Below are 24,410 nucleotides of genomic sequence, written 5' to 3'. Positions count from 1 at the left end.
TCAAACTCCCACATCCTTTTATCTCCTCGATTCATAGCACCACACGGCATTTTCAGAATTTTCATAACTAAACTTGGATTAAAGAGAGCTCTAAGTTTGTCTATATCCCAAGAAACAGAATTTTCAAAGAATAGATTATTAACACAATCCTGTTCAGTTCCCCTTCTTATCTCAATACCCTCTTTCTCCAAAGAGGCATGACCTGGAATCCACTTATCACTCCAAATATTAACACTAGTGCCATCACCTATCCTCCATCTACTCCCATCCGCAACCCACTTTCGAGCCTCCCAAATCCCTCTCCAAGAGTAAGAAGGACATCGACCCAACCCGGCTGCCAAAAAATTTGAAGATGGAAAATATTTAGCCTTTAGAAGTCTATGGAGTAAAGAACCCTCATCTTGGAGCAAACGCCACCCTTGTTTAGCTAACATAGCTAAATTATGAATTTTCAACTTTTTAAAACCCAATCCGCCCCATGCTTTCGAAGAACACATTTTATTCCAGCTTAACCAATGTATTTTCCTTTCATTATCCTTATGACCCCATCAAAACCGGGCCATCATAGCCTCCAAATCATCACATAAAGTAGAAGGAAGAAGAAAACAACTCATAGAATAGGATGAAATTGAAAGTGCTACTACTTTTATCAAGATTTCCTTACCCCCTTGAGAAAGCAATTTTTCTTTCCAAATTTGCAGCTTCTGCCACACCCTCTGTTTAATGGACTGAAATGCTCGGCCCCTAGATCTTCCGACTAAAGGTGGCAACCCGAGATACCTCTCATACTGCTAAATGTCAGAATTACCCCATAAATTTTTAATATCTTCTTGGGTTCTCCTGGACACATTTCTACTGAAAACCATTGTTGTTTTTTTCCTGTTTATCCGCTGACCAGAGACTTCCTCATACTTTGCCAAAATAGCCTGAATCCATCTTTTTTCTTCTAAATCAGCCTTGCAAAAGATCAAGCTATCATTAGCAAATAATAAATGAGTAATGTTCGGGGCTCCTCTACATATTTTAATGTCTGAAAGTTGTCTCCTCAAACCCGCTTCTTTTAATAAAGATGTTAAACCTTCAGAACATTAGAGAAAAAGATAGGGGGACAAAGGACCTCCTTGTCAGAGCCCTCTAGAAGGAAAAATAGGCCCCTTAGGTTCCCCATTAATAAGCACCAAGAAAGAAACCGAGCTAACACACTGCATAATCAGCCTCACAAACTCCTCACTAAAACCCAATACCTCCATGACAGATTTCAAAAAACCCCACTCTACCCGATCATACGCTTTGCTCATATCCAATTTCAAAGACATAAAACCCTTATTCCTTGTTCGCTTAAGCCTCAAATAATGAATCACTTCATAAGCTATAAGGACATTATCAGTAATGAGACGCCCGAGTACAAATGCACTTTGACATTCCCCAATAATATGAGATAAAACCAGTTTCAGCCTATTTACAATGACCTTTGCAATCAGTTTATAAACCACATTGCATAGGCTAATAGGTCTATAATCCGTAACTCTTATTGGAGATTTCTTCTTGGGAATCAAAGACATAAAGGTGTGATTAATAGAAGAAGGAAAAGAACTTGTATTAAAGGCATGCAGCACTGCTGCAGTCACTGAACTTCCAACCACCTGCCAATATTTTTGGAAAAATATTGGCGACATGCCATCCGGGCCCGGAGCCTTAGAGGGATTCATTTGTTGCAAAGCTATCTTAACCTCATCAGCAGAATATACACGGGTCAGCTCTTCATTCAGACTTGGAGTAACTCTTCCCCTTAAATCATGCAGGAAATCTAGTGAAGCAGTCAGATTTGAAGAAGAGAACAGCTCACTAAAATAACCCAGAATAACATTTTCCATATGAGCCCTCTCATGGCACTGGCTTGTTCATCCTGAATTCTTTGCAAACAATTCTTTTTTCTTCGTTGAGATGCCTTCATATGAAAGTATCGGGAATTATGATCACCTTCTTTTAACCATAGAGCCTTAGAACGTTGTCTCCACATCACTTCATCTCTCTCCAATCAGATAGCCACCTCCTTTCTAGCAACATTTAAGGCTGAAACATCCAACCCCTGATGATCCTCATATACCTGCTGCAATTTCAGATTAGCTTGTTGAAGCTTTTTCTGAACATTCCCAAAGCAATTCCTGTTCCAGTGCTACAGCTTGACCCCACTCTGCCTACTCGTATCCGCCACCTCCTCCAATCGTGAATGAACATTACCCATTCGCCATGTATCCTTAATGATAACTTCACAATCTAGATTTCCAACCCACATTTCCTCAAACCGAAATAGTTTTTTCTATGAGGAAAATTTGTATCACCCTCCAATTCCAACCAAATCGGAAGATGGTCAGAATAAGCCGCAAAGCCATGAACCACCTTCTCATTCGGATAAGAATTCCACCAAGTGGAATTGGCAAGAACCCTATCCAAACGCTCATTGATACAAGCGGAACCTTCCCTCATATTTGACCACGAAAATTTATACCCAGTGAACCCCAAGTCACGCAACTCACACTCCTCAACAACATCTCGGAAAGCAGATAACTGAACTTCCGGTTTAGGATTCCCCCCTGTTTCTCATGATGGAACATCGTTTCATTCAGATCACCCATGACTAACCATGCCTCCCCACGTGAGCGTCTAATACTCCTAAGAAGAGACCAGGTTCTATGCCGTAAATGGGTTTCGGGAACCCCATACAAAGCCGTTAAAAACCAACGTCCTCCAACTACATTGTCATCACTAATTTCAGCATCTATGTGAATTGAAGAAAAATTAACAATAGAAAGTGCTACTTCTTTCCCCCAATATAGAGCAAGACTCCCTTTTCTACCATTTGAACATACTGCTAAACAACTAGAAAAACCAACTTTAAACTTACAGTTTTCAGCATCTCGAACACTAAGCCTGGTCTCTTGAAGGAAAAGAACGTCGGGTGCTTCCCTCTTTGTCAAAGCGCAGAGGTGGCGAATGCCTCGTGGGCTCCCAAGCCCACGAGCATTCCAAGCAAGGACTTTCATGGCTGCCGACGGGGCTGTTCAACAGCCATCGGCGATAGCTCAGTACATCCCTCCAGCGTCGCATCCGAGAGAATCGGTGTTTCAGAAATCCTCCCAGCCTCATATCTCATTCAGACCTGCCTAACAGATTCTGTATGGGTGCTGCTCTGTTTCCTCTTTCTGCCGCTATCCTGAGTCGCAACCTCAAAAGAAGACTTAGGTTTAGACGTTTTAGACTTAAACGACAGCCTGCCAATTCTTTTACTTCCGTATGCCAAAGCCGGCTTCTTTAATGGGTTGGACAGCTCTACAACAGTTGGTCCTACCTCCACCGGAACCTCAACAAGCCCAATATCGAAAGACCCACCAGAAAGCCCTTCTTCAAAAGCCCCATCTGAAGGCCCATCCACCCCCTCCAGAATCTTGTTAACAACTTCTTCACTAATCCCATTACCACCAATTGCTGTCAACGAGCCGTTTGAAATCGAATGAAATACGTTACTCGGTAATGAAACTTCCTGAAAATCAGCCATCTTCTCTGTGGGCGTTGTAACCATTACAGTTTGACCAACGCTCGAATTGCCGGCTAAACTATTCTCGGCAGCAATACCTGGTTCCGTCGCCGACGAAGGAGCAGGGTTTTTCAATGAACTAGTCGGATCAGAATGCTCTTTAACAGAATCAAGCTTTGCTTCCCCTGAAAATCGACTCCATACGGAATTCTTCTTCTCATTGAAACTGCCGGAACGTAACCACACACCATATGGTTGAAAAATCATAGCACCATCCAGACCAGAAAGACCCTCCCTTTCACTGCAGTCTTTATCAACATGACCCAATGGCCCACACCAGTAGCAGAAGTTAGGCAACTGCTTGTAAGAAAAGCGAATCCAAATCGACTGACCACCTCCAACAGACAACTTAGTCCCCTGTAGGAGAGGTTCATTCACATTAAGCTTGACCCTCACTCTCAAATACTCGCCCCATTCCACTTCACCAATCTCCAGATCAACATCTTCAACTAAGCCAATCTTTTCCCCAAGCTTCCGACCCACATGGACATTATGAGCCATAATGGGAAGATCATGTAATCGGACCCAAAAGGATGCAGTCTCCATCTTAATTTGTTGAACTTGAAGACGACCAAAATGAGCTTATTTCTAGTAATGAGAGTTCGCTCGAGACTCACTTGAGCAAATAAAGGAATTATTGTGAAATTAGGATTTCTAACATACAACCATATATATATATATATATATATGTTTTTTATGAATAGAATGGCCGGTTAAGAACTGTGTACTTGAATGTGTATTTTGTCATTACTCAAAATAATAAAATTCTCTACAACTCTATGGATGTAAGTATGTTGTCGAATTACTTATATTTTTGTATCGTGTGATTGATTTCTTATTTAGTTTTATTTTAATTTCTTGGGTCGTTTTTCACAGCATCACCTGCAGTGGGCATCTTTTATTTCTAAACGATTTTCTCCTTGTTTTCTAGATCTTCTGTAGTATATTCATGTGCAAATATAAATTATAATATAAAATTACAAACAAATAGTAATGATTTATATTAATGTATGTATATTAGCTTAATTACACCATTTCAGCCTGCATGTGTGGTGGCATGAGAGGAATGAGGGTCCTCAAGTGTTGAAGTGCTGATCATGAGGACTTCCTTCCTCGAAGAACCTTCATTTACATCCGATGTGCCTTCTTTTGTAATTAATATGCCTGCCAGAGCTGGAGGCCTCCCAGGATTTCTATCTGCATAAAACTTTCTTATGAGACTAAAAACTTTCTTCCAAACGCTTTCGTTGCGGCCTGGAGTTGCATTTCCTTCCAAAGCATCTTGAGGTTGCTGACGACTTTCTGGTATGCGATTTAGGGATAGTAGAAGGCAAATGGTAGAGGTGGCAAAAGATGTTAGATAGAGAACCCAAAAGCTCTGGAGGTTCAGGCTTTCTGGTCTGCTAGAAGTTGTGTTGGTTGAACACTCATCGTGGCGAATATTTAACCATTCATCTTCCAGTGACCTTAAATCTCCATTCTCCGACAGTTTTAGAATAGCTTCAGAAAAATCCCTGGCAATTGGCGAGCCTTTCTGGAAGACCTAAGTGGAGTAACAACAGATTTCTATAATTAGTTTCTTTAGTATTAAATTAATTAACAGTTGAATAGAAATCAGAAAAATGAAATTAGTTTTGGCCGCTATAGACTCCTTGATCCCAGATCAATTGTTTCTTTTGCGGACATGATGGATTGATAATCTATTTTCGCAATCATAATATATATATATATATATAGGTAATATTATATGTGCATGAATTAATAATTTTGAAGAATCATTTTTCGCAGCATGCATGCATTTTGGGGATCATGTGGGTGAAGTGAGGGAGGAGGATTTTCTTCTGATCTCTAGAAAACTTTTCCTATGGCTTGGTTTAATTTTCAAGTTAGTACTTACAAAGCCCAATCCTCCAAATCTGATGTTAGGTTTGGTGGCTGTGAATCCTTTGCAATGGTGTTTGAGGAAAACTTTCCCATACGGGAGTTCAAGAAAGGCAGCAGCTATATTGTTGCTTTCGAATTGGCCTGGGTAGCTGTCTTCACTGGGAACGTCCACGATATTCTCTGGTTTGAAATGAAGCACGTCCTCCATGTATTTCCTAATAAAAGAATCGCCATCGCAACCAACTTTCATAATTTTCTTAAAGTTTGGTCGCAGTTGTTTCACAGTGAGCATTGAAGACAGACAAGCAGTGTAGCTCGAGGTTAGGATCAACACGATAAAGAGCCAGACTACAACAACCAAGCGGGTGTAATTGTTGCGAATCGTTTCACCTGCAAAATGAAGCCGCGTACGTGTGGTATATATGAGCACCAACCCGCTTGTTCATACAACAAACATATTACTGATACAGAAATCTAAATCTGCCACGCAGTCAGTACGTACAAAAAAATATTAGAAGCAGTATATATAACTTAATAATTGATACTTACGATGAGCAAAGAAAATAGAACAGAAGGTAAACCAAAGTGCAGTGCTAATCTGATCGTTCCAAGAGCCATTAAATTCTGGATTGTATTGACGCTCCAGGATCCAAACTATGAGCATAGTGTACATCAAGATGGCACCGGTGACCACCCACATTTTCCAGGTGAAAGGCTTCGCAAACATCAATGGTGAGCTCTCAGTTTTTTCTGGAACTATCATAGTCAAACCTGACTCAGCATATGGAAGGGTAAAATCTACATATTTAAACCGATCGGCAAGTATGGTCACATCACCAACGACAGCATCGTAAGTCTTTTATTGTAGTTCGCCGCCCCCATGCATGATCACAATTAGAATAAAATCATAATCAAAACATTTAAACAGAATCTTAAATAATAAACAAAATAATCAATGAAGAAGGCTTAGAAGAAGTTGGTACCTTATTAGAGACACGTTGAACCAGGTCATTGTAGGTGCCATTGAATGCCTCAAACTCGAATGGCAGATTATAGTCTAGAAGCCCAAGCACCTTCCAGAATATTTGAATGCAGAAACCATCTGCATATTTTTTGGTATTTGGCTTCTCCCCATAGTCAACCTTAACAAACTTATCAAAAGCTGTTCTACCTGGAATTCCAATTTTAAGGGGCTTTGCATCAGTAGGCATGTCCCAACCTTTTGGAGTCCATTTTAAGTTCCCTGGCCAAATGACTGGACCGAACAAATTAGAATTTGCAGTATCAAGCACATTACCAGTTTCACTTTTCTCTTGAGCTTTCTTTATAAACGGGCTCATTGAGAAACCAAACTCTGGTGTCCAGAAATCTATTTCTTTGTATCTCTTTCCAACCACGTTTACAATTCTCAGAATTAGGAGTGTCTGAAAGCTGGCCTTCTTCGAAATGTATTTTGCCACTTAAACCAGAGAATTCACTTGATAACATATAGTCTAAAAAATATTTTGGACTATGGGTGACGTTGCTAGTCATTCCCTCTATCGCTTGTGTAACCATTTTAATGCTATCATATGCTCGCAGAGCATAAACTCCAGGGTCGAAATTATCTTCCTCTACATATTCAGCTCTGAATTTTTTCCGGAATTGGCCTTTGAAGTCTAGATACTCAGAATTGCCTATCTCGGGATAGTAAGCCTTAATTCCTAATGCACCTTCCATAGATGAAATAACGGAGTTATTGACAGAGTCCAGCAAGCTTGTAATGCTGTCTGAAATTATCCAAGCTGATTCTTTCCCAACAAGTCCCATCGTCTTAGCTTCTCTGAACAAATAAGTTGCCATATCTAGTGATGAATGAAGGACCACAAAGACCCGAGATTGTGTTTTCATTACCTTAATCAGCTCTTCATGGACAACCCATTTCGGATCAGACACAGAAGATAGTGGAGGGAGAACCAAACGGTACTCAATCTCCGAACCAACCTTTTGAAGAGCCTCGGATAGAAGTGCAAACATGCCGGAGTCACTGCCATAGGCATCATCTTCATAAATCGCAATGATCCTTCGCCAATTGTATGCATGAACAATATCTGCAATGCATTTTATCTGTTGAGAACCATTTTTAGCCATCTGTATCAAGAAAGGCCAACGAATCGGCATTAGAGGGGGATTGATGGCTGGTGCTGCAAACGAAATGACCGGAACATGAGCTTGCCCTCCAACAATTGCAACACGAGCTGCTTCCTGCCATGTGTGTATGCCAATAATCACTCCAAACTTTTTGATCTCTCTAATTATCATCTCTTCGGCTGCAACAAAATTTTAATAAAATGAGTTGTTAATCAAGAACAGTGGGATTTTCGATTTGGCGGTATCAAAACAGAGAGAGAGAGAGAGAGAGAGAGAGAGAGAGAGAGAGAGAGAGAGAGAGAGAGATTAACGTAAATCATTTCTGTATCATTCAATAACAGAATTTGCACGAAAATGAATCTTTTGCTTCGAGCATCCTCATTGGCCAAACGAGGAGATTGACCAAAATTTAAATAATATATATGTGTCAAAAATACTCTACATTAATTGGATATATCTAAAATAATTTAGATTTTAATTATAGTGATTGGCCAAAGATAAATAACTACTATTCATTTATCAAACATTAAAATATTAATTTCTTATTCCAAATAAAAAAATTAAATTAATTAGAATATAATTAATATTTAACATTTAGAATATAATTATTATTAACATTTAATAATATTTAATAATATTAATTTAATATAATTACATTATTATAACATTTAAGAATACTTTTTTTAATATTAATTTAATTAGAATATAATCACTATTAACATTTAATAATACTTTTTTGTAATATTAATTTAATATAATATAATTAATATTAACATTTAATAATAATTTTTTTAATATTAATTTAATTAGAATATAATTCTTATTAACATTTAATAATACTTTTTTGTAATATTAATTTAATTAGAATATAATTATTATGAACATTTAATAATACTTTTTTAATATTAATTTAATTAGAATATAATTATTATTAACATTTAATTGGTAGAACTATAAAATGTGATCAAATAAATTAAATAAAAAATTATTAATGTAATAATATTTTATTATTTTATATAGAATAAATAACTAATTCAATGTAGAGATTGAATTTAAATAAAATAGATAAATATAAATAAAGGTTAATATTGACTAAATTTAAAAATGAATTTGATCAAAGCAACGAAAATACTCAAGGTGGAGTTTTAAAGGATATGGTGACAATGTATGGTTTGGTCCTTCAAAATTTTTATCTTAAATTCAAAATTTTCATCTCATCATTACAATTTTTTTAAATTTTCATAAAAAATATAATAAATAATTTAATTTTTTTTAACTTTTTCAAATTTAAAAATAATAATATTATTAAAATATAATATTTTAATATTTCACCTTAAAATTTAAAATTCTAATCTTACGACCAAACCATACTTTAATTTAAGCCACACAATTCTTCAAGCAATTCAAATATCAGATTTAGTACGGGAGAAAATACGATACCAAAAAGCTGCAGTGTACCCCTTCTTTACCTTATAAAGACGAAATTGCCTTAAAATCAATAAAACGACAAAATACCTATGTTAAATTTAAACAATAATCTGTAATACAAACTATTTATTACAAAAACAAAAACATATCTTTATTTATTTTCTTTTTTTCATTTTTTTCTTATTTTTTGGATTAATTTATTTTAAAAAAACTTATTGTTCAAATTTTAAAAGTTTAAATATTTTTTAAATCGTTTTATTTTTTTGATTTTACTTGTTGAAAATTTATTTTACTTTTTTTAATTTTTGATTTTTTAAATTATCAAAATTATAATATATTATGTCGAATTTTTGAACGAGGGAATACATGTCAATTTTTGGTAGCTAAGTTGGAGTCTGATTGCCAAAATTGATAAGGGTACTGCTAGTAGGCCGAATACCTATTGAAGAAGACAAAAAAAAAAAATCATTTTTTATATTTTTAAATATTTTTTTAAAAAAATTCACATTATTAAAAAATATTTTATTAATAATTAAATAAAAATAAATAAATAAATAATTCTTTCGAGACCCAAAATATTTCTGAATTGATAATTTGTATACTGGATATAGTTTGATAGGGCCCATCGTGTATTTTTTTTTCGAACGTACTGCAATATTCGGTAGGCTTTTTCTATCGTTAAGAGCTCAAATCATTTTAAAAGCAACGTATCTGTCCCTCAAAAGTAATATATTTTAATTGTTTTAATAAGCCATATGGCAATGTGGTGCTAAAATAATAGATATAAATTATATAAAAATTTTATATACAGTTATTTTTATGTATTTTTTTGTACACTTTAATGATATAATTAGTTGCGTATTAAAAATAAATAAATACAACTAATCATATTAGTAGAGTGTAAAGGGAGTACCTAAAAGTAACTGTAGCATTACTCAAATAATATATTATTAATAGTTTCTATTTTATTTATGAGAGAGACATTTGATCAATAGATGAAATAATATATCAAAATTCATCTTCTCAAGTCCTAAAATATTATCAATCTAGTCTCTATTTTGTAAATTAAGCAGACAAATTTTCACATTACGTGTTTAGTTTGAATCTAATTATATGACAGAGTCAATCTTAATCAAACGATCCTATCCACAACATGACAACCAATCCAGTTTATTATAAGGAAAATGATTAATATCTATAACGAATTATTTAAGACGAAAACAATAAATTAGAATGAGAATTGATTTATTCTAATATGAAATTATTATTTTTGTCGTAAATAATTAATCACGTATAAATATTTTTCTTGTAGTAAATTGGATTAATAGTGTTGAGGGATTTGACATATTCACTAAGACGGATGGGATTGATTAAGATTGACTCATAATTTACTATTTAAACTAATATAATCCGGACCCATTAATTCGAAAACATGAATTACCAATTAGTACTTCTTGCAAGAAAGAAAATACTCTTTAAAATTAACAACGGATTATAATTATTCTCAGATAATCTTAAATTTCTTTATTATTATTTATAAATTATTCACTATTATTTTAATTATTATTCATAAATGATATGAAATATTCTTAATATCTAAACCAACTCACTTGCTATGTTAAAATAAATAAAGAGAACAGCCAGCAGTGCGGTTCAAGTACGTTAAATTTAAGAGTGATAATATGTTATACGACTCGTTAACTCAACACGAATACAACACAATAATAATGAATTAAGATTTAGTATTAACGGGTTCGAAGTGAAAACGGATTAACTCGTTAAGATATAATTTTTTAATGAGTTGTTAACATATCAACCCGTTATGACACGTTATAACCTTTTATAATAAGTTAAAAAAATTAAAAAGCATCATATTTATAAAACAATATTACATGATGGTCTCATCGGTTTCGTGCAGATTGTACGGTGTACGTAATTTCTTTGTAATCGATAAATTTAATTTATAAGCTGATTAATATAAATAATAAAAATCTAGCTCTTTCAATCGGTTAAATCTTTTGAAATACACGTCAATTTCACAAAAAGCTTCATCGTGCTACTTATTATCCGTACTTGAGTATCTCAATACCTGTTTTCGGGAAGAGTTTTGCTACATATAAGTGCAGTTACGCATTAATTTATGTACGAACACTGATTTATTCATACTTAAAATTTAAATTAATACTGTTATCAATAAAATCTATTTTTTGACCAATCACATCATATTGATGCACAGATTAATACATAATTATGCTTGCAACTATACTTTTCCTTTCGGGAATATGTGCATGCGTAAAAAACCAAGTTAAATACATAACAAACGCACAATTCTTATATTCGAGATGCATTAAATCTTAATTATCCCCGGCCAGTACTTATCTTTTACTATTTAAATTAGAGAATGATTAATTTCATTATGATCTTATATCATATGATCGCTGATGGTAAATCTTATCTTATTTCATCTTATATAATCATTACAATATTTTTTAAATTTTTATATAAAATATAATAAATAATTCAATTTTTTCAAATTTTAAAACAAAACTAATATTAAAATTTTATAATATAATAATATTTTATTCAACTTTTAATAAAATATCTTATATCATCTTACTATATAACAAAACGATAACTTAATATCATATATACTGTTAACAAAATTGGTAATGATAGAGATTAATGACGACATACCGGCGGCAGAAGCGACACTAAGCTGGGAAAGAGAGACTTTGTGAGTCTTTGAATGGTTGTTGTAGTTTTGAGCTGCAATTTCCATGGCGACTTTCTCTTCCTTCCCAATTCGGGTATTAGGATCAATGATCATACCGATACGCGTAACTTTGATTTTGGTTTCAGCTCCATCGGAGATACTAAAAAGAAAGAACAGTACTACAAGGAAGAGCAACCAAGCAGGATAGGGCATTTGGCGATATTGTATATTGGGAATCGTCGCTGTCGTTAGGAGGGGATTCTGGGATAGTAGTACTAAAACCTTATCAACGTCTTGGGCGCATATGCATGGTCTGCTCGCTATTTAAGACAAAAACACATTTCCACGAGGAAGAATATCAGGGTGGAATCTGTGATCCTTGACTTTTCTCGGCTTCCATGAAGTTGCCTTCAAATTTCCGTACATAAATGGCTTCCTTAACATGGAAGTCTAGCTATTAAAAAAAAATAAAACATGGAATTGTAGCTTGGTGTCAGAATTACGTGCAAGTTTGGTACTCCTTTGATTTTTTCTGTTCAAAACCATTTTGGGGGAAAACGCGCTTGTGTTTTGAAAATAATTAAAATCTAATTTCTAAACAAACAGAATCGACTCATTTAAGAAACAAAATAAATATATAATACGACTACTCCGAGTACGGTGGATCTTTCTTCCCGCCTCCGCCTCTTTCGAAAGGGCAGAACGCCCCTCCTACGGTCCTATATTACATTATTTTCATGCTGGGAGAAGCATCGCCTCTATTCGCATCATGCATGCATACAATCCAAAATGTCTTGTTATTTTGGCTTTCCGATGAGAGTTTTGGGGGTACCTAGTCAGTTTTTGGGGAAGAACTCACCGACCAGAAAATTTCTACAATTATTGAGGATATTGCATCTTCACTTTTTATTTTTTATTTTTTGTAAAGCGGGCAGGATCTTCATACTTTATTAATCAACCTCACTTATGATTGAAGAAAGCCATCATACACAAAAAACAAGACTAAAAAATTATTCTAAAAGCAAGTAAAAAGAATCAATTGATCTCAAAATCGATTTACATATTCGGTAATATAATAGGCTGCAAACAACTTTATATTTGGCAGCCTTTCTTTAACTATTATTACCTTTAGTTATCTTATATTGATAGTGAAAATGACCTTCTTAAACTGTTATTTCTGTACTTTTCCTTTAATGAAGCTTGATTAGAAGGGAAAAAAAAAAAAAGTGTGAATCATGCTCTGCATCACGATTCCTAACGCATCAGACAAATTCTAATCAAACCAGCATGTTGGGAAAAAAATATAATAATAATAATTAATTAATTAATTGGTAGGGCTTATTTCGACGTACTTAAACCTTTAATTAACGTTTTCATGACTGATCTTTTTCATTGTGAGTTATCTGTAATTCTAGCTGCCAATTGTTCCAACCTTTGGGTCCGTTTCTAGATGGCTTGACCCAGCATGTAATTGAGACAAAGGAAATGGTATGCAGGGAAATGGTACGCGGGTATGCAGTTGGCAGTTGCTGGGTCCTACATTGCATTATTTTCATGCCGGGAGAGAAGCATCGCCTCTATTCATATCATGTATGTATGCAATCCAAAATGTCTCGTTATTTTGGCTTTCCGACGAGAGTTTTGGGGTACCTAGTGAGTTGTTGGGAAAGAACTTAGTGATTGGAGAATTCTACGATCTGTAAGGATATTGCATCTTCACTTATTTTTTTGGAAAGAGGGTAGGACCTTCATACTTTATTAATCAATCTCACTTATGGTGAAGGAAAACAGTTATACACAAAAGACGAGACTAAAAAATAACTCTAAAAATAGGTGAAAAAAATTGATCGATCTTAAAATCGATTTGAGCACTCGGTAGCATAGTGGGCTTTAGCATTTTTTTTTTTGGGTAAGTTTTTCTCAAGTACATTTAGCATTTTTCATTTGACTATTCTTATATTTTCAATTCCATAACATGTGACTTGAGTCTCTTGCAATTATCATATTCCAATTCTGTAGGGCTGGCCTCCGCCTCCTATAGAGTAAAAAATCCAATTCTAAACTCCAATCGAAACTTTGGAATTAGAGCTCCGATCGAAATTGAAGGAGAGAAGAAAAGCAAACAAAAAAAAAAAAGTGGAAGACCATATCAAAACTAAATTCTCAAATACCTGCATACAAAACATAGATTTGATTGAACTATATAAAATCAAGAAATCCAACAAAAGAAGGGGAGCAATGACATTGAACAAAATTGGTTAGAGCAGGACACAAAACTGAGAGAGATGGAGAGGACTTACCGAGGTGGGGTGCGACGTGGACAAAGAGAGAAAGATGGGGATATAGATGGAGAGGGAGCCTGCCGATGTGGCATGGCGAGGTGAAAATAGAAAATCAATAGGCTGAACTGGCATGGAGGCACAACATGGAGAGCACAAATTGCCTGAGGGTAATGAAAAATACAAAAAGGGAGATGAGAGACTCGGAGATTGGGCTTTGGGTGAAAGGAAAATAAAACCTTTCACAAAATGGTAAGTTTAACAACATGACTAGGGTTTTGAAAACTATGAGAGAAAATGACATCATTTTCTCATTTTCTTAAAAATCTTAAGAAAAGTTTGAAAGATATGATTGTCTCATACGCGAGGGGCTCAAACGTGGGTAAGAGGGTTGCAAAATAGTGTCTTAATCATTAGGTCACTTCACTGCCTATTATTTATATTACAATATTAAATATATTAAATATAAATATCAGAGTTGAAGTTCGGGGGTTGGAGCCAATATAGACCCTGACTTCGACCAATCTTTTTGGAGCGACTTTGACTTTGAGCTCTAATTTTTCCGACTCTGCCAGAACTAGCAATGGTTTTGTCCACCCTACAATTCTTTAGAGTTTGGATAAATAAAAATAGAACTCTTGAAACTTATAATCTAAGACCTAAAATAAAAGAGATTAACATATAAACTTATACAGTGAATATTTATGAAATACGTACTACTGCACGCTTAAAATATTTAATTCGATAGTTTTTTTTTTTTTTTGAAATACTGATCTCATTAACCAAGATATTACAATCAGACACTACACTTTAAAACACAACAAGCATAGTGATGAGAAACTACAACAGCTCTGAAGCCACAATGGACTTAATACACTGAGGACACACTTCAATATCATAGACATCCTCGGACTCCTCCAAAGCCGACTTTGCTAGCTGGTGGGCAGCCTTGTTTGCTTCCCTTTTGACATGAGACGCTGTCCACCTGATGCTTGAGTTTATTATTTTCCTAGCATCTTCAATCAGGCAACCCCCCATGCTCCAGTCCACCTCCTTGCTAAGTAACAGATTAACCACATGCTTAGAATCACCCTCAAGGCATACCTGCTGCAGACCAAGTTCCTTACAAAAAATTGCAGCCACAAGTAGACCATAAGCTTCAGCATCTGATGAACAGCCTTTGAGATACCTTTGAGCACGGAGAGTACCTATAATTAGTCCTTGGGAGTCTCTGACCACAGCACCTATGCCAATACGCCCCTCCCTGTCTCTAATTGCAGCATCCCAATTAAGTTTAAACCAGTTACTCTCAGGTTTCGTCCACCTCTGGATGACTACTGGAACTCTTTCACTGGCTTCACTTGAGGGTGTGACAGATTCTTCATAAGCTCTAGCCTCTTCTACTGCCTTCTGGAACACGCTTGTGGGATGCAAGAAATTCTTTTCATGGAGGACATCGTTCCTCCTGGACCAGATACCCTTCAAAACTACAGCACATTGTTTCAACTCAGTAGAGTTCAAGTTCTCAGCAAGGAGAGACCACACATCAAAGATAAAGTCACTATGGCATACCATCTTCTGGATCTTTTTGCTACTCTGGTTCCAAACATCCTGTGTGGCAGGGCAACTCCATAATGCATGGCTCGAAGTTTTAGGTGCTTGCTTACAGATAAAGCACAAATCATCACCCACAACCTTCCTTCTCTTCAGATTTGCCATGGTTGGTAATGCCTCACTGCATGCTCTCCACACAAGCATCTTGACTCTTGGTGGGATTCTCAGCTTCCATATACCCTTCCAAATATGCTTGTCCCGAGCTCTATTTGATGACTCCCCTTCCAGTTCATCCTCCAGTTGTTGATGGAAATGGTAGCCACTCTTCACTGAGTACTGTCCATTGGTAGTATACAGCCAAACCATCCTATCCTCTCTACCTCCTACGCTTACTGGAATGGCTTTTATTGCTTCAACCTCCCTTGGTGAAAATAACTGCTGTAAGAGTGAGTCCTTCCAGGTCCTCAAATGTACATCAATGAGGTCACTAACCTGATCACACCTGCAATTAACTGGTCGAGGAGATGTAATCTGGAATGCAGGGAGGGAAGGGACCCAGCTATCCTTCCATATGTGCACCTTGCTTCCACTCCCTACCCTCCACAGGAGGCCTTTTTTCAAAATCCCCAAACCTGCCTGGATACCCCTCCATGCAAAGAATGGTCTTGACCCCAATTGTGCTTCTAACAGATTAGTCTTGCTAAAATACTTTTGCTTGAGTACCCTTGCTGCTAGGGAGGTAGGATTCTGAAGGATTCTCCACCCTTGCTTTGAGAGTAAAGCCAAGTTGAAGCTTCTGAAGTCTCTAAAGCCAAGCCCCCCACTCTCTTTGCTATGACTAATTTGTTTCCAATTGACCCACTGAATCTTTGAGGATTCCTCATTATAGCCCCACCAGAACTTCCTTAGTAATTGATTCAACTTTCTTGTTATTGAGCTTGGAATCAGAAAAATACTCATGGAATAGGTAGGGATGGCTTGCAAAACTGCTTTGAGAAGAACTTCTTTACCTGCCGCAGATAGGAACTTAGCTTTCCAGTTAGTAACTCGAGCCCAAGTCCTGTCCACAAGATTATGGAATTCTGTAATTTTCCTTCTACCCACAAGTGCTGGTAATCTCAGGTACCTTTTAAAGTTGCTACAAGAATTTACCCCTGCCTGTTTCAGAATTTGGTCCCTCACACCCCGATTGGTGTTCTTGCTAAAGAAAATGGAAGACTTTTCTTTGTTGAGCACTTGGCCTGAGGCTCTACCATAAACTGTGAGGATGTCAAGCACAGTAGCCAGCTCTTGGGGGTTGGATTGACAGAAGAGAAGGCTATCATCTGCAAAAAAGAGGTGGTTGACTGAAATAGGACCTCTCCCTATTGGTGTAGGTGTAATTAGACCAGACTGTTCTGCATTGTTCAACAAGGCAGTGAGAGCCTCAGCACACATAATAAAGACATAAGGGGACACGGGATCACCCTGTCTAAGGCCTCTAGAGGGTCTAAACTTCCTTTGAACTTCCCCATTAACCAAGATAGAGTATGAAACTGAGTTGAGGCAGGATTGAACGAGGTTAATCCAGTGGGATGGGAAGTCCATCTTTACCATAACTGCTTTGACAAAACACCACTCTACCCTATCATAAGCCTTACTCATGTCTAGTTTTAAGGCCATACACCCTTTTTTCCCTGACATCCTTGACTTCATAGAGTGTAAGGCTTCATAGGCAACTAGAACATTGTCTGATATGAGTCTATTCGGCACAAATGCACTTTGGTTCAAGGAAATGAGTCTAGGCAATATCACTTTCAGCCTATTTGCAATTGTTTTTTATACAATCTTGTAGATAACATTGCAAAGGCTAATTGGTCTGTATTCACCAACTTTCTTTGGTCTTGCAACCTTTGGAATGAGTGATATATAAGTGTCATTGACTTCCTGAAGAAAGCCATTATGGTTGAGTACCAGCAGGGCAAAAAGGCAGACCTCATTTCCAACTACCTCCCAATGCTTCTGAAAGAAATGGGCAGGAAACCCATCAGGGCCTGGAGAGCCGAGAGGGTTCATTTGAAAGGCTGCCTCTCTTACCTCTTCCTTGGTGAAAGGATTTTTAAGCCACTGTGCCATCTCATCATTCAGTCTTGAGCTCATAGACCCCAAACACTCTTCCAAGCCAGTAGGGATAGAAGTTCTAAAAAGGGAAAAAAAATAACCTGTGAATACCTCCCTAATTCCTCCTGCTCAGCTACAATCCTACCCTGAGGATCCTCCACACTTCTTATAGTATTAGTTTTTCTCCGCTGAGATGCATGTAAGTGAAAGAACAGTGTGTTTCTATCACCAAACTGCAGCCAGTGCTGCTTGGCTCTCTGACGCCACTTTAGCTCCTCAACTGCCATTGAATCTTCTACTGTTTTCTGTAATTGAATCATGGAAGGGATATGTGTCCCAGTACCAACTTGCTGGTAGTGTCAAATCTGGTCCAAAGCTAGTTTGGTGGCCTTCTGGTTGGAAAACTTAGGCCTTGTTTGTTTAGCCAAAACCAAAAATCTCATCTCATCTCATCTCAACTCATCATTACACCTTTTTCAAATTCCAATACAAAATATAATAAACAATCTAATTTTTCAAATCCCAATACAAAATTAATATTCAAAAATTATATTATAACAATATTTTATTTATTACTATTTAAAACATCTCATCTCATCTCATCTCATCTGTGTAACCAAACGGGGCCTTAGTTTCTTGCTGCCACTTCTGCAGACCCCTTTGGCATGCCTCCAGTTTATGTCTCACTGTATCTGCCCCATGCCCTCCAAGATTAAGGCTCTTCCACCCCTCAGTAACAACTCTTTGACATTCTTCACTTAGATCCTAGGCTGCTTCATACCTAAAACAAAAACCCTTTCTCTTCCTGCCACTGTTTGGTTTCTGTTTTGTGACATGCAAAGGGGAGTGATCTGATTTTACTGCTGCTAGTACACTGCAGGTTGCATCACTAAACATCAGGTTCCATTCTTTATTTGCCATTGCTCTATCTAAGTGCTCCTTTGTGAAATCTCCCCCACTTCTATTGTTTGACCAGGTAAATTGAGGCCCCTGAGAGTGTATATCACTGAGGTCACAAGCTTTTACTGCTCTTCTAAAGTCTTCTATCTGGTTATAAGGTCTTCTAGCTACACCTACCTTTTCCTTTTGGTCCAATATTTCATTGAAATCTCCCGCACAGAGCCAGGCAGTAGGATTGGAGGGTTTTAGCATTTCAAGTAGGGTCCAGCTGCTCTTTCTCTTTGCAGTTATAGGGTGTCCATAAAAGCCTGTGAATTGCCATGTTTGGCCTGTTTCAACCTCATGTACCAGTGCACTTATGTGCCATTTTGTGTAACTAATGACTTTGACTTGCCATTCCTCCCTCCATAGAAGAGCAATTCCTCCACTTAAGTTGACACTATCGACTGCAAAACACCCATACATTTGCAACTACAGCCTCACTTCCTCAAGTTTTTGTTTTCTGCTCTTAGTTTCCATCAAGAAAACTAAGAATGGGTTCTTTTCCTTAGTAAGATTCCTAAGGATTCTCACTGACTGAGGGTTCCCAAGCCCTCGGCAGTTCCATGTTAGGAGACTCATTGATTATGGCAGGGCTGGGAGTCAGCCACTGCCATTGGTTGAAGGTTTTCAGTTTGGTCCACCCTTCTCTTTTGATTCTTCCTCTCATGTTTTTTCTCATCAAAATGTCTTTTGAGACTACCTCTAGTACATATCTTCAAAGGGTTATTAGAGATTTCTGTTAAAGCTTTCCTAGTGTTCAGGTTAGTGCTGATAGCCCTCTCTCTTGCGAGCCTTTTCCATTTTCTACCCACCCTGGTTTCACCCTCCCTGATAGAGTGCTTACATGAACCAACATGTTGAGTGATACCACCTGGTCCCTTCCCAATGCCTGGTTCTGTTTGAGTTCCCTCAGAATTTGAAAGTTTTTTCCTTGTTGATTGTTGCTGTGATGTTTTAATATTAACTACCTCATGTTGAAATAAACTTGTGTCAGGGTCCAGATCCATACCTTTTGTTTGTGTATGGTTTTGGTCTGTAGAGTCAGCTACCAGTTTGGCTGTCTCCTGTATGTACGACCCTAGTGGCACTTTTGGGATTGGACTTGTAAGTCTCTCTTCATTGGGAAAGTCAGAATTGCCAGTTGTAAGGTCCACATTGGTAGATTGCATTGCAATTTCCTTCTGTGTCTTGCCTACTCCAGGGTCATGTACCAACTTTTCTGCTTTTGTCAATTCAAGCACGTCCGAATCTTGTTCATGCATAGCCTTCTGGTATTCTGACCCAGGTTCGCCCCTTATGCCTGTGCTTCTCCCTTCTGGTTGCCATTGGTGGTGGCTGCCACCTTGGGAGCCACCATACTTTCGACAGTCAAAGATGTTGGTATGCATTGGTTGGGCTCTCAGCCAAGGACCAAACTGTTGTGGTTGACTCTCTCCTTCCTATTGCTCATACCTCTGTCTCATGCAGTTTCTTCCTCTATGGTAGAGAATCCCACATTGAAAGCAAAAACTTTGAAGCCTCTCATATTTGAAAGAAATCCAGTGACGTTGGTTATTGACCACCATCCATTTTCCTCTCAGCAAAGGTTTGTGAAGATCTATAGCCACTCGAACCCTCATGCATCGACCCCATGCACGTCCATCTGATTCAGTTTCTACTCTAATAAAATGACCGATGGATGCCCCTAGCTCAGTGCCGACCTCTTCTGTCATTGTTACTAATGGAAGGTTGTGCATCTGTACCCAAAAAGGCTCATAGCGAAGCTTAAGGTTGTTGATGGACACCCTTCCGTCCAGCTCTTCCACCGTTAGCAGACTCCGATCAAAGAACCAAGGCCTCCCACTTAGCACCTTATCTTTGTCTTCCAGATATTGGAACTCAATCAAAAAACACTGATCTCCTAGCTCCTTGTATCTTACCCAGCCCACCAAACGCCAAATGTGGGACATGGTAGTTCTGAAAGCCTCACTGTTCATACTCTTCTTCGTTAGAGCTCTCCCAACTATGCAGAATTTACCTTTTACATCTTCCTGTTCGATCCCCTCCTGCTTAACATGGAAGCAGGTGCTTTCCTCAGTTGAGAGGTTTAACCTCTCCCAACGTTTTGCTAAGTCCTCTTCCTCCATATCTCCAGTTACGCCTAATCACAAGGAAGACTAAGAAAAAACCACTCTCGATAACATGACAACTAAACTCACAAGATGTGAGACCGAAACCTCCACTGGTCTCCAATGAAGGTACTGAAGCCTTACTCTGTCTCTAGAGAGCAGAGAAGACACTCCCTACAAGATTGACTTAATTCGATAGCTATAAACTATGTAAGATACACTTCACTTCACGTGTGTTATCTTTGTGATCTTACTTTAAATTCTATCAATACCAATTACTTGGCTTGGGTTAATTCATGAGTACGTGTCTTATCTTAGAACCCAGTTAGAAACTGATCTAGGGGTTGCAATTTCTAGTTTATGAATTATTCAAAGTCAAATGTTCTCATCATCGGTCGCCTCTTACATATTATATATATATATATTTATATAACTCCGCCATTATCAAATACATCGTTTGTTTACTAAAAAAGCTGATGATCGGATGACTCCCAACATGACATGCACGGGCGTGCTACAAACATTGTTGAATATAAGGGGTCTGACCGCTTTAAAACCCACGGGTGTGCTACAAACATTGTTGAATATAAGGGGTCTGACCGCTTCTACATCGATCGATCTCGGTCCTGTATAAATTTAAGTTCTGACCGTTTGCATGTAGGTGAAGCCCCTAGGACAAAGTACGCTACTGATCAAGCTTGTAATAAGACTTGAATCAGTCTTACTTCGTTACCAATATATCGACCCTAAAGGTTTGCATTAATGCAAGCCACGTATCGTTGTCAACCGAACGGTTTCCAGCTTTAAACTCGTCTAAAACCCCGATTTTAAGCGTAGTGTAATAGTTATAAAGAGATTTCATAAAAATAAATATACAAATTGATATAATTAATTTTATGTGATACATTAAATTTACTTTAAAATAAAAACAATTTTACAATCTGACGGCCACATTAAACCACATCAGTTTGTTAATTTATTTTTATAAAATTTCTTTGTAGTCAAAATATTTATCTTATTAATTATAGTTATAATTGAATGTAAATTAGCACACTAGTTTGAATGCATAGAAAGTATATATTTATCCCAGCAAGTCAGTAGATTCTGAGAATGTTGTTTAGGGGCTCATGCACTACAGATAATATAAGTCAATGAACGCGGTATATATGTACGTAATACTTGGAGATCGACTACGGTTGAATAATTTGATATTTCTAGATTGGAATCTAGGAATTTTAATTAACTAGTCAACAATGATATGCATTTTTCTTTCAAGCAAGAATATTATATATATATATATTGATTTAGAACACCTGTATGAACTTGTGACCCGTGAGTTTATTATTTTTGCCGCTCCTATATATTAATAATGCATATATAGTAGATAGGCTAATTTCCTGTCGTTGAAAATATATAAAAAAAAATTATTTAATTATCTACAAAAAAATGACTTTTTGTATCACCTAATTTCGTCGCAAAAAATACAAAATACATTATTAATAAATAATTGCGACGCATTTTGCATTTTTTGTGACAAATTTAGATGATTCAAAAAGTACTCGTTTTTCTTGTATGATCAATTGCATGCAATATCATCAATAATATAATGAAGCTAGAGATTATCAAATGGCTTAAGATTATAAAAAACACCAATAGGATATATAAATATTGTAATGAGCTTCTTCTTTTTATTATTATTATTATTATTATTATTATTAACATAGTCTATGAGAATATGAGATATTGCGCGCATGATTCCGCACACCCTGAAAATTTCTCGAAATAGCGTGTTTTCTGAAGCAGCATTCTCAGCTTTGATTTCTTAAATAGATTGGTGATTGAGTTGAAATTAGATTAAGTATATTAAGTGAAAAATCGTGGTATTTGAGAATTGATGATATTTTAGGATTACGAGAGTATTAGATTGCTTTTAAGGAAAAAGCGGTTACGTACTATTTCAGGTTTAAGCTTTGTAATACACTTTAGTTGGGAATTTATGAAAGTTACATGACTATTTTATATGTGATGATTGATTTTCGTTTAGTACTATTGTGGAGAAATTCAGAAAGTTAAAAAGTCCAAGTAAGCGGAGTTCCTATATTAGACTTTGCATAAAATAAATGAAATGAGGTTGACTTTGAAAAATATGCATGTTTTGTTATGAAAAGCATTGTGAAACAACCTCAGTTATTTGTTTTGCGTTATTCATGAAATTTTGTATAAGAATAAAGTATGTTCTGGCATGACTGGTGTAAACATGAATTATTTTGACATTTTATTTTGAACTGTTCAAAACAGAGCGAATATGATATTTTGTGCATAAATTATATTTTTGTGATCTGATTTTCTTTTATTTTGAAAATGTTCTGTAGTATTATAATTCTATTATTATCAAGAAATTAAGTATATACTGTTTTGCTTAGGTATGTGTTGGGCGATAGTTGCTGCTGAGGCTGTTGCAGCAGGTCTTAAAGCTAAAAATCCAGATAAAGATCTTCTTGAACTTTCTGCTCAAGAGTTGCTTGATTGTTGTAAAGAAGAAGAAAGAAAATGTTATACATATTCTATCAAAAAAGCTTTGGAATGGATTAAAAGTTATGGAATTAGGAAAGAGGAAGAATACCCATTCAAAGCACGTAAATGTCCTTGTCGACACAAGACTGAAGAACAGGTTATATAAATTTGAAGTTGTCCTCTCTCTCTCTCTCACTATATATATATATATATGTTTTTGTATCTAGTTAATTTATTCTTATAGTGGCTCTTCATGTAGAAAACTCTTGCCGTGAAGATTGCTGACGTCAAAAAGGTAGATCATGATAATGAAAATGAGCTTCTTATGAGAGTAAAAGAACAACCAATAGCATGTGGTTTAATAGTGACCAATGCATTCCGAGAGCTTAAAGGAGTAAGTATTATCAATTTTTAATTAGGCATACATACCATTAATAATATAATGATTATTACTTACTATTTTTTTTTGTTACTGTTTGATAGGGTATATATGAAGGATCTGAGGAACTCGATTTAATTCTCCAAGGAAAAAAGAAAGCTTATTGACATGCAATCCTTATAGTTGGATTTGGTTATGATGAGAAAGAAGATAAAAATTACTGGATTATAAAAAACTCTTATGGCAAAGATTGGGGAGTCCATGGATATGGTAGAGTTGCTCGTAAGTCTAGTCTTCTAAAAGGCAAGTCTAACTTGATCTTCCGAACCTGCTACCCAATAGTACTAAATTATAGCATTTAAATTAATATGTATATCCAACTTTTTATGTATTTTGCAAATGAGATCATTTAATTCAGAAATTCATACCATTGTCGTCCTCTCATGATACAAGAATTTTTCATTGAAACTGAAAAGATTAGAATGGCTAAAAATAGCTCTAGATTGGCAAATAGCTTATCTACCATAAACCTATCTGAAAATATGTCTTCGTGGACTATCTACTTTGTGAAATTTCAAATTGCACAATTTAACATATGTCAAGTCATTTTGTAACATCACATCTATAATTGTAGAAGTGCATTATCTCTCAATTTTCAATTAAGTAAATTAAATGCATAAATTATTAGAAACTGGATCAAGTAATAACTATTATCCAGGAAAATAACATGACGGAAGTTTTCAGAAACGAATCTCGGCGAAAAAAAAAAACCATATGAGAGAGA

The 24,410-nt window shown here is 36.2% G+C and overlaps 1 protein-coding gene and 1 pseudogene across 1 annotated transcript; one reads left to right on the top strand and one right to left on the bottom strand.

The window, feature by feature from the left end:
• Positions 1 to 4,572: 4,572 nt before the first annotated feature.
• On the bottom strand, positions 4,573 to 12,051 carry LOC122278936 (annotated as a pseudogene).
• An 11,107-nt stretch (positions 12,052 to 23,158) lies between these two features.
• On the top strand, positions 23,159 to 23,793 carry LOC122278498 (cathepsin J-like). The gene is made up of 3 exons (XM_043088679.1): positions 23,159 to 23,404; positions 23,507 to 23,641; positions 23,731 to 23,793. The coding sequence occupies exons 1-3, from the start codon at positions 23,159 to 23,161 to the stop codon at positions 23,791 to 23,793; spliced, it is 444 nt and encodes a 147-aa protein (XP_042944613.1).
• The last annotated feature ends 617 nt before the right edge of the window (positions 23,794 to 24,410 follow it).

The sequence above is a fragment of the Carya illinoinensis genome, chromosome 10 (genome assembly GCF_018687715.1).
Source record: "Carya illinoinensis cultivar Pawnee chromosome 10, C.illinoinensisPawnee_v1, whole genome shotgun sequence".
Classification (NCBI taxonomy): Eukaryota; Viridiplantae; Streptophyta; class Magnoliopsida; order Fagales; family Juglandaceae; genus Carya; species Carya illinoinensis.
The sequence above is the reverse complement of the archived record's forward strand: the minus strand, read 5'-3'. Positions and strand labels throughout refer to the sequence as shown.

What these genes read in the sequence shown, in the direction of transcription:
- LOC122278498 (XM_043088679.1), top strand. Translation starts at nt 23,159, where the DNA reads ATGTGTTGGGCGATAGTTGCTGCTGAGGCTGTTGCAGCAGGTCTTAAA. An exon ending in GACACAAGACTGAAGAACAG is followed by an intron (nt 23,405 to 23,506) that starts GTTATATAAATT and finishes CTCTTCATGTAG; the next exon opens with AAAACTCTTGCCGTGAAGAT. An exon ending in CATTCCGAGAGCTTAAAGGA is followed by an intron (nt 23,642 to 23,730) that starts GTAAGTATTATC and finishes ACTGTTTGATAG; the next exon opens with GGTATATATGAAGGATCTGA.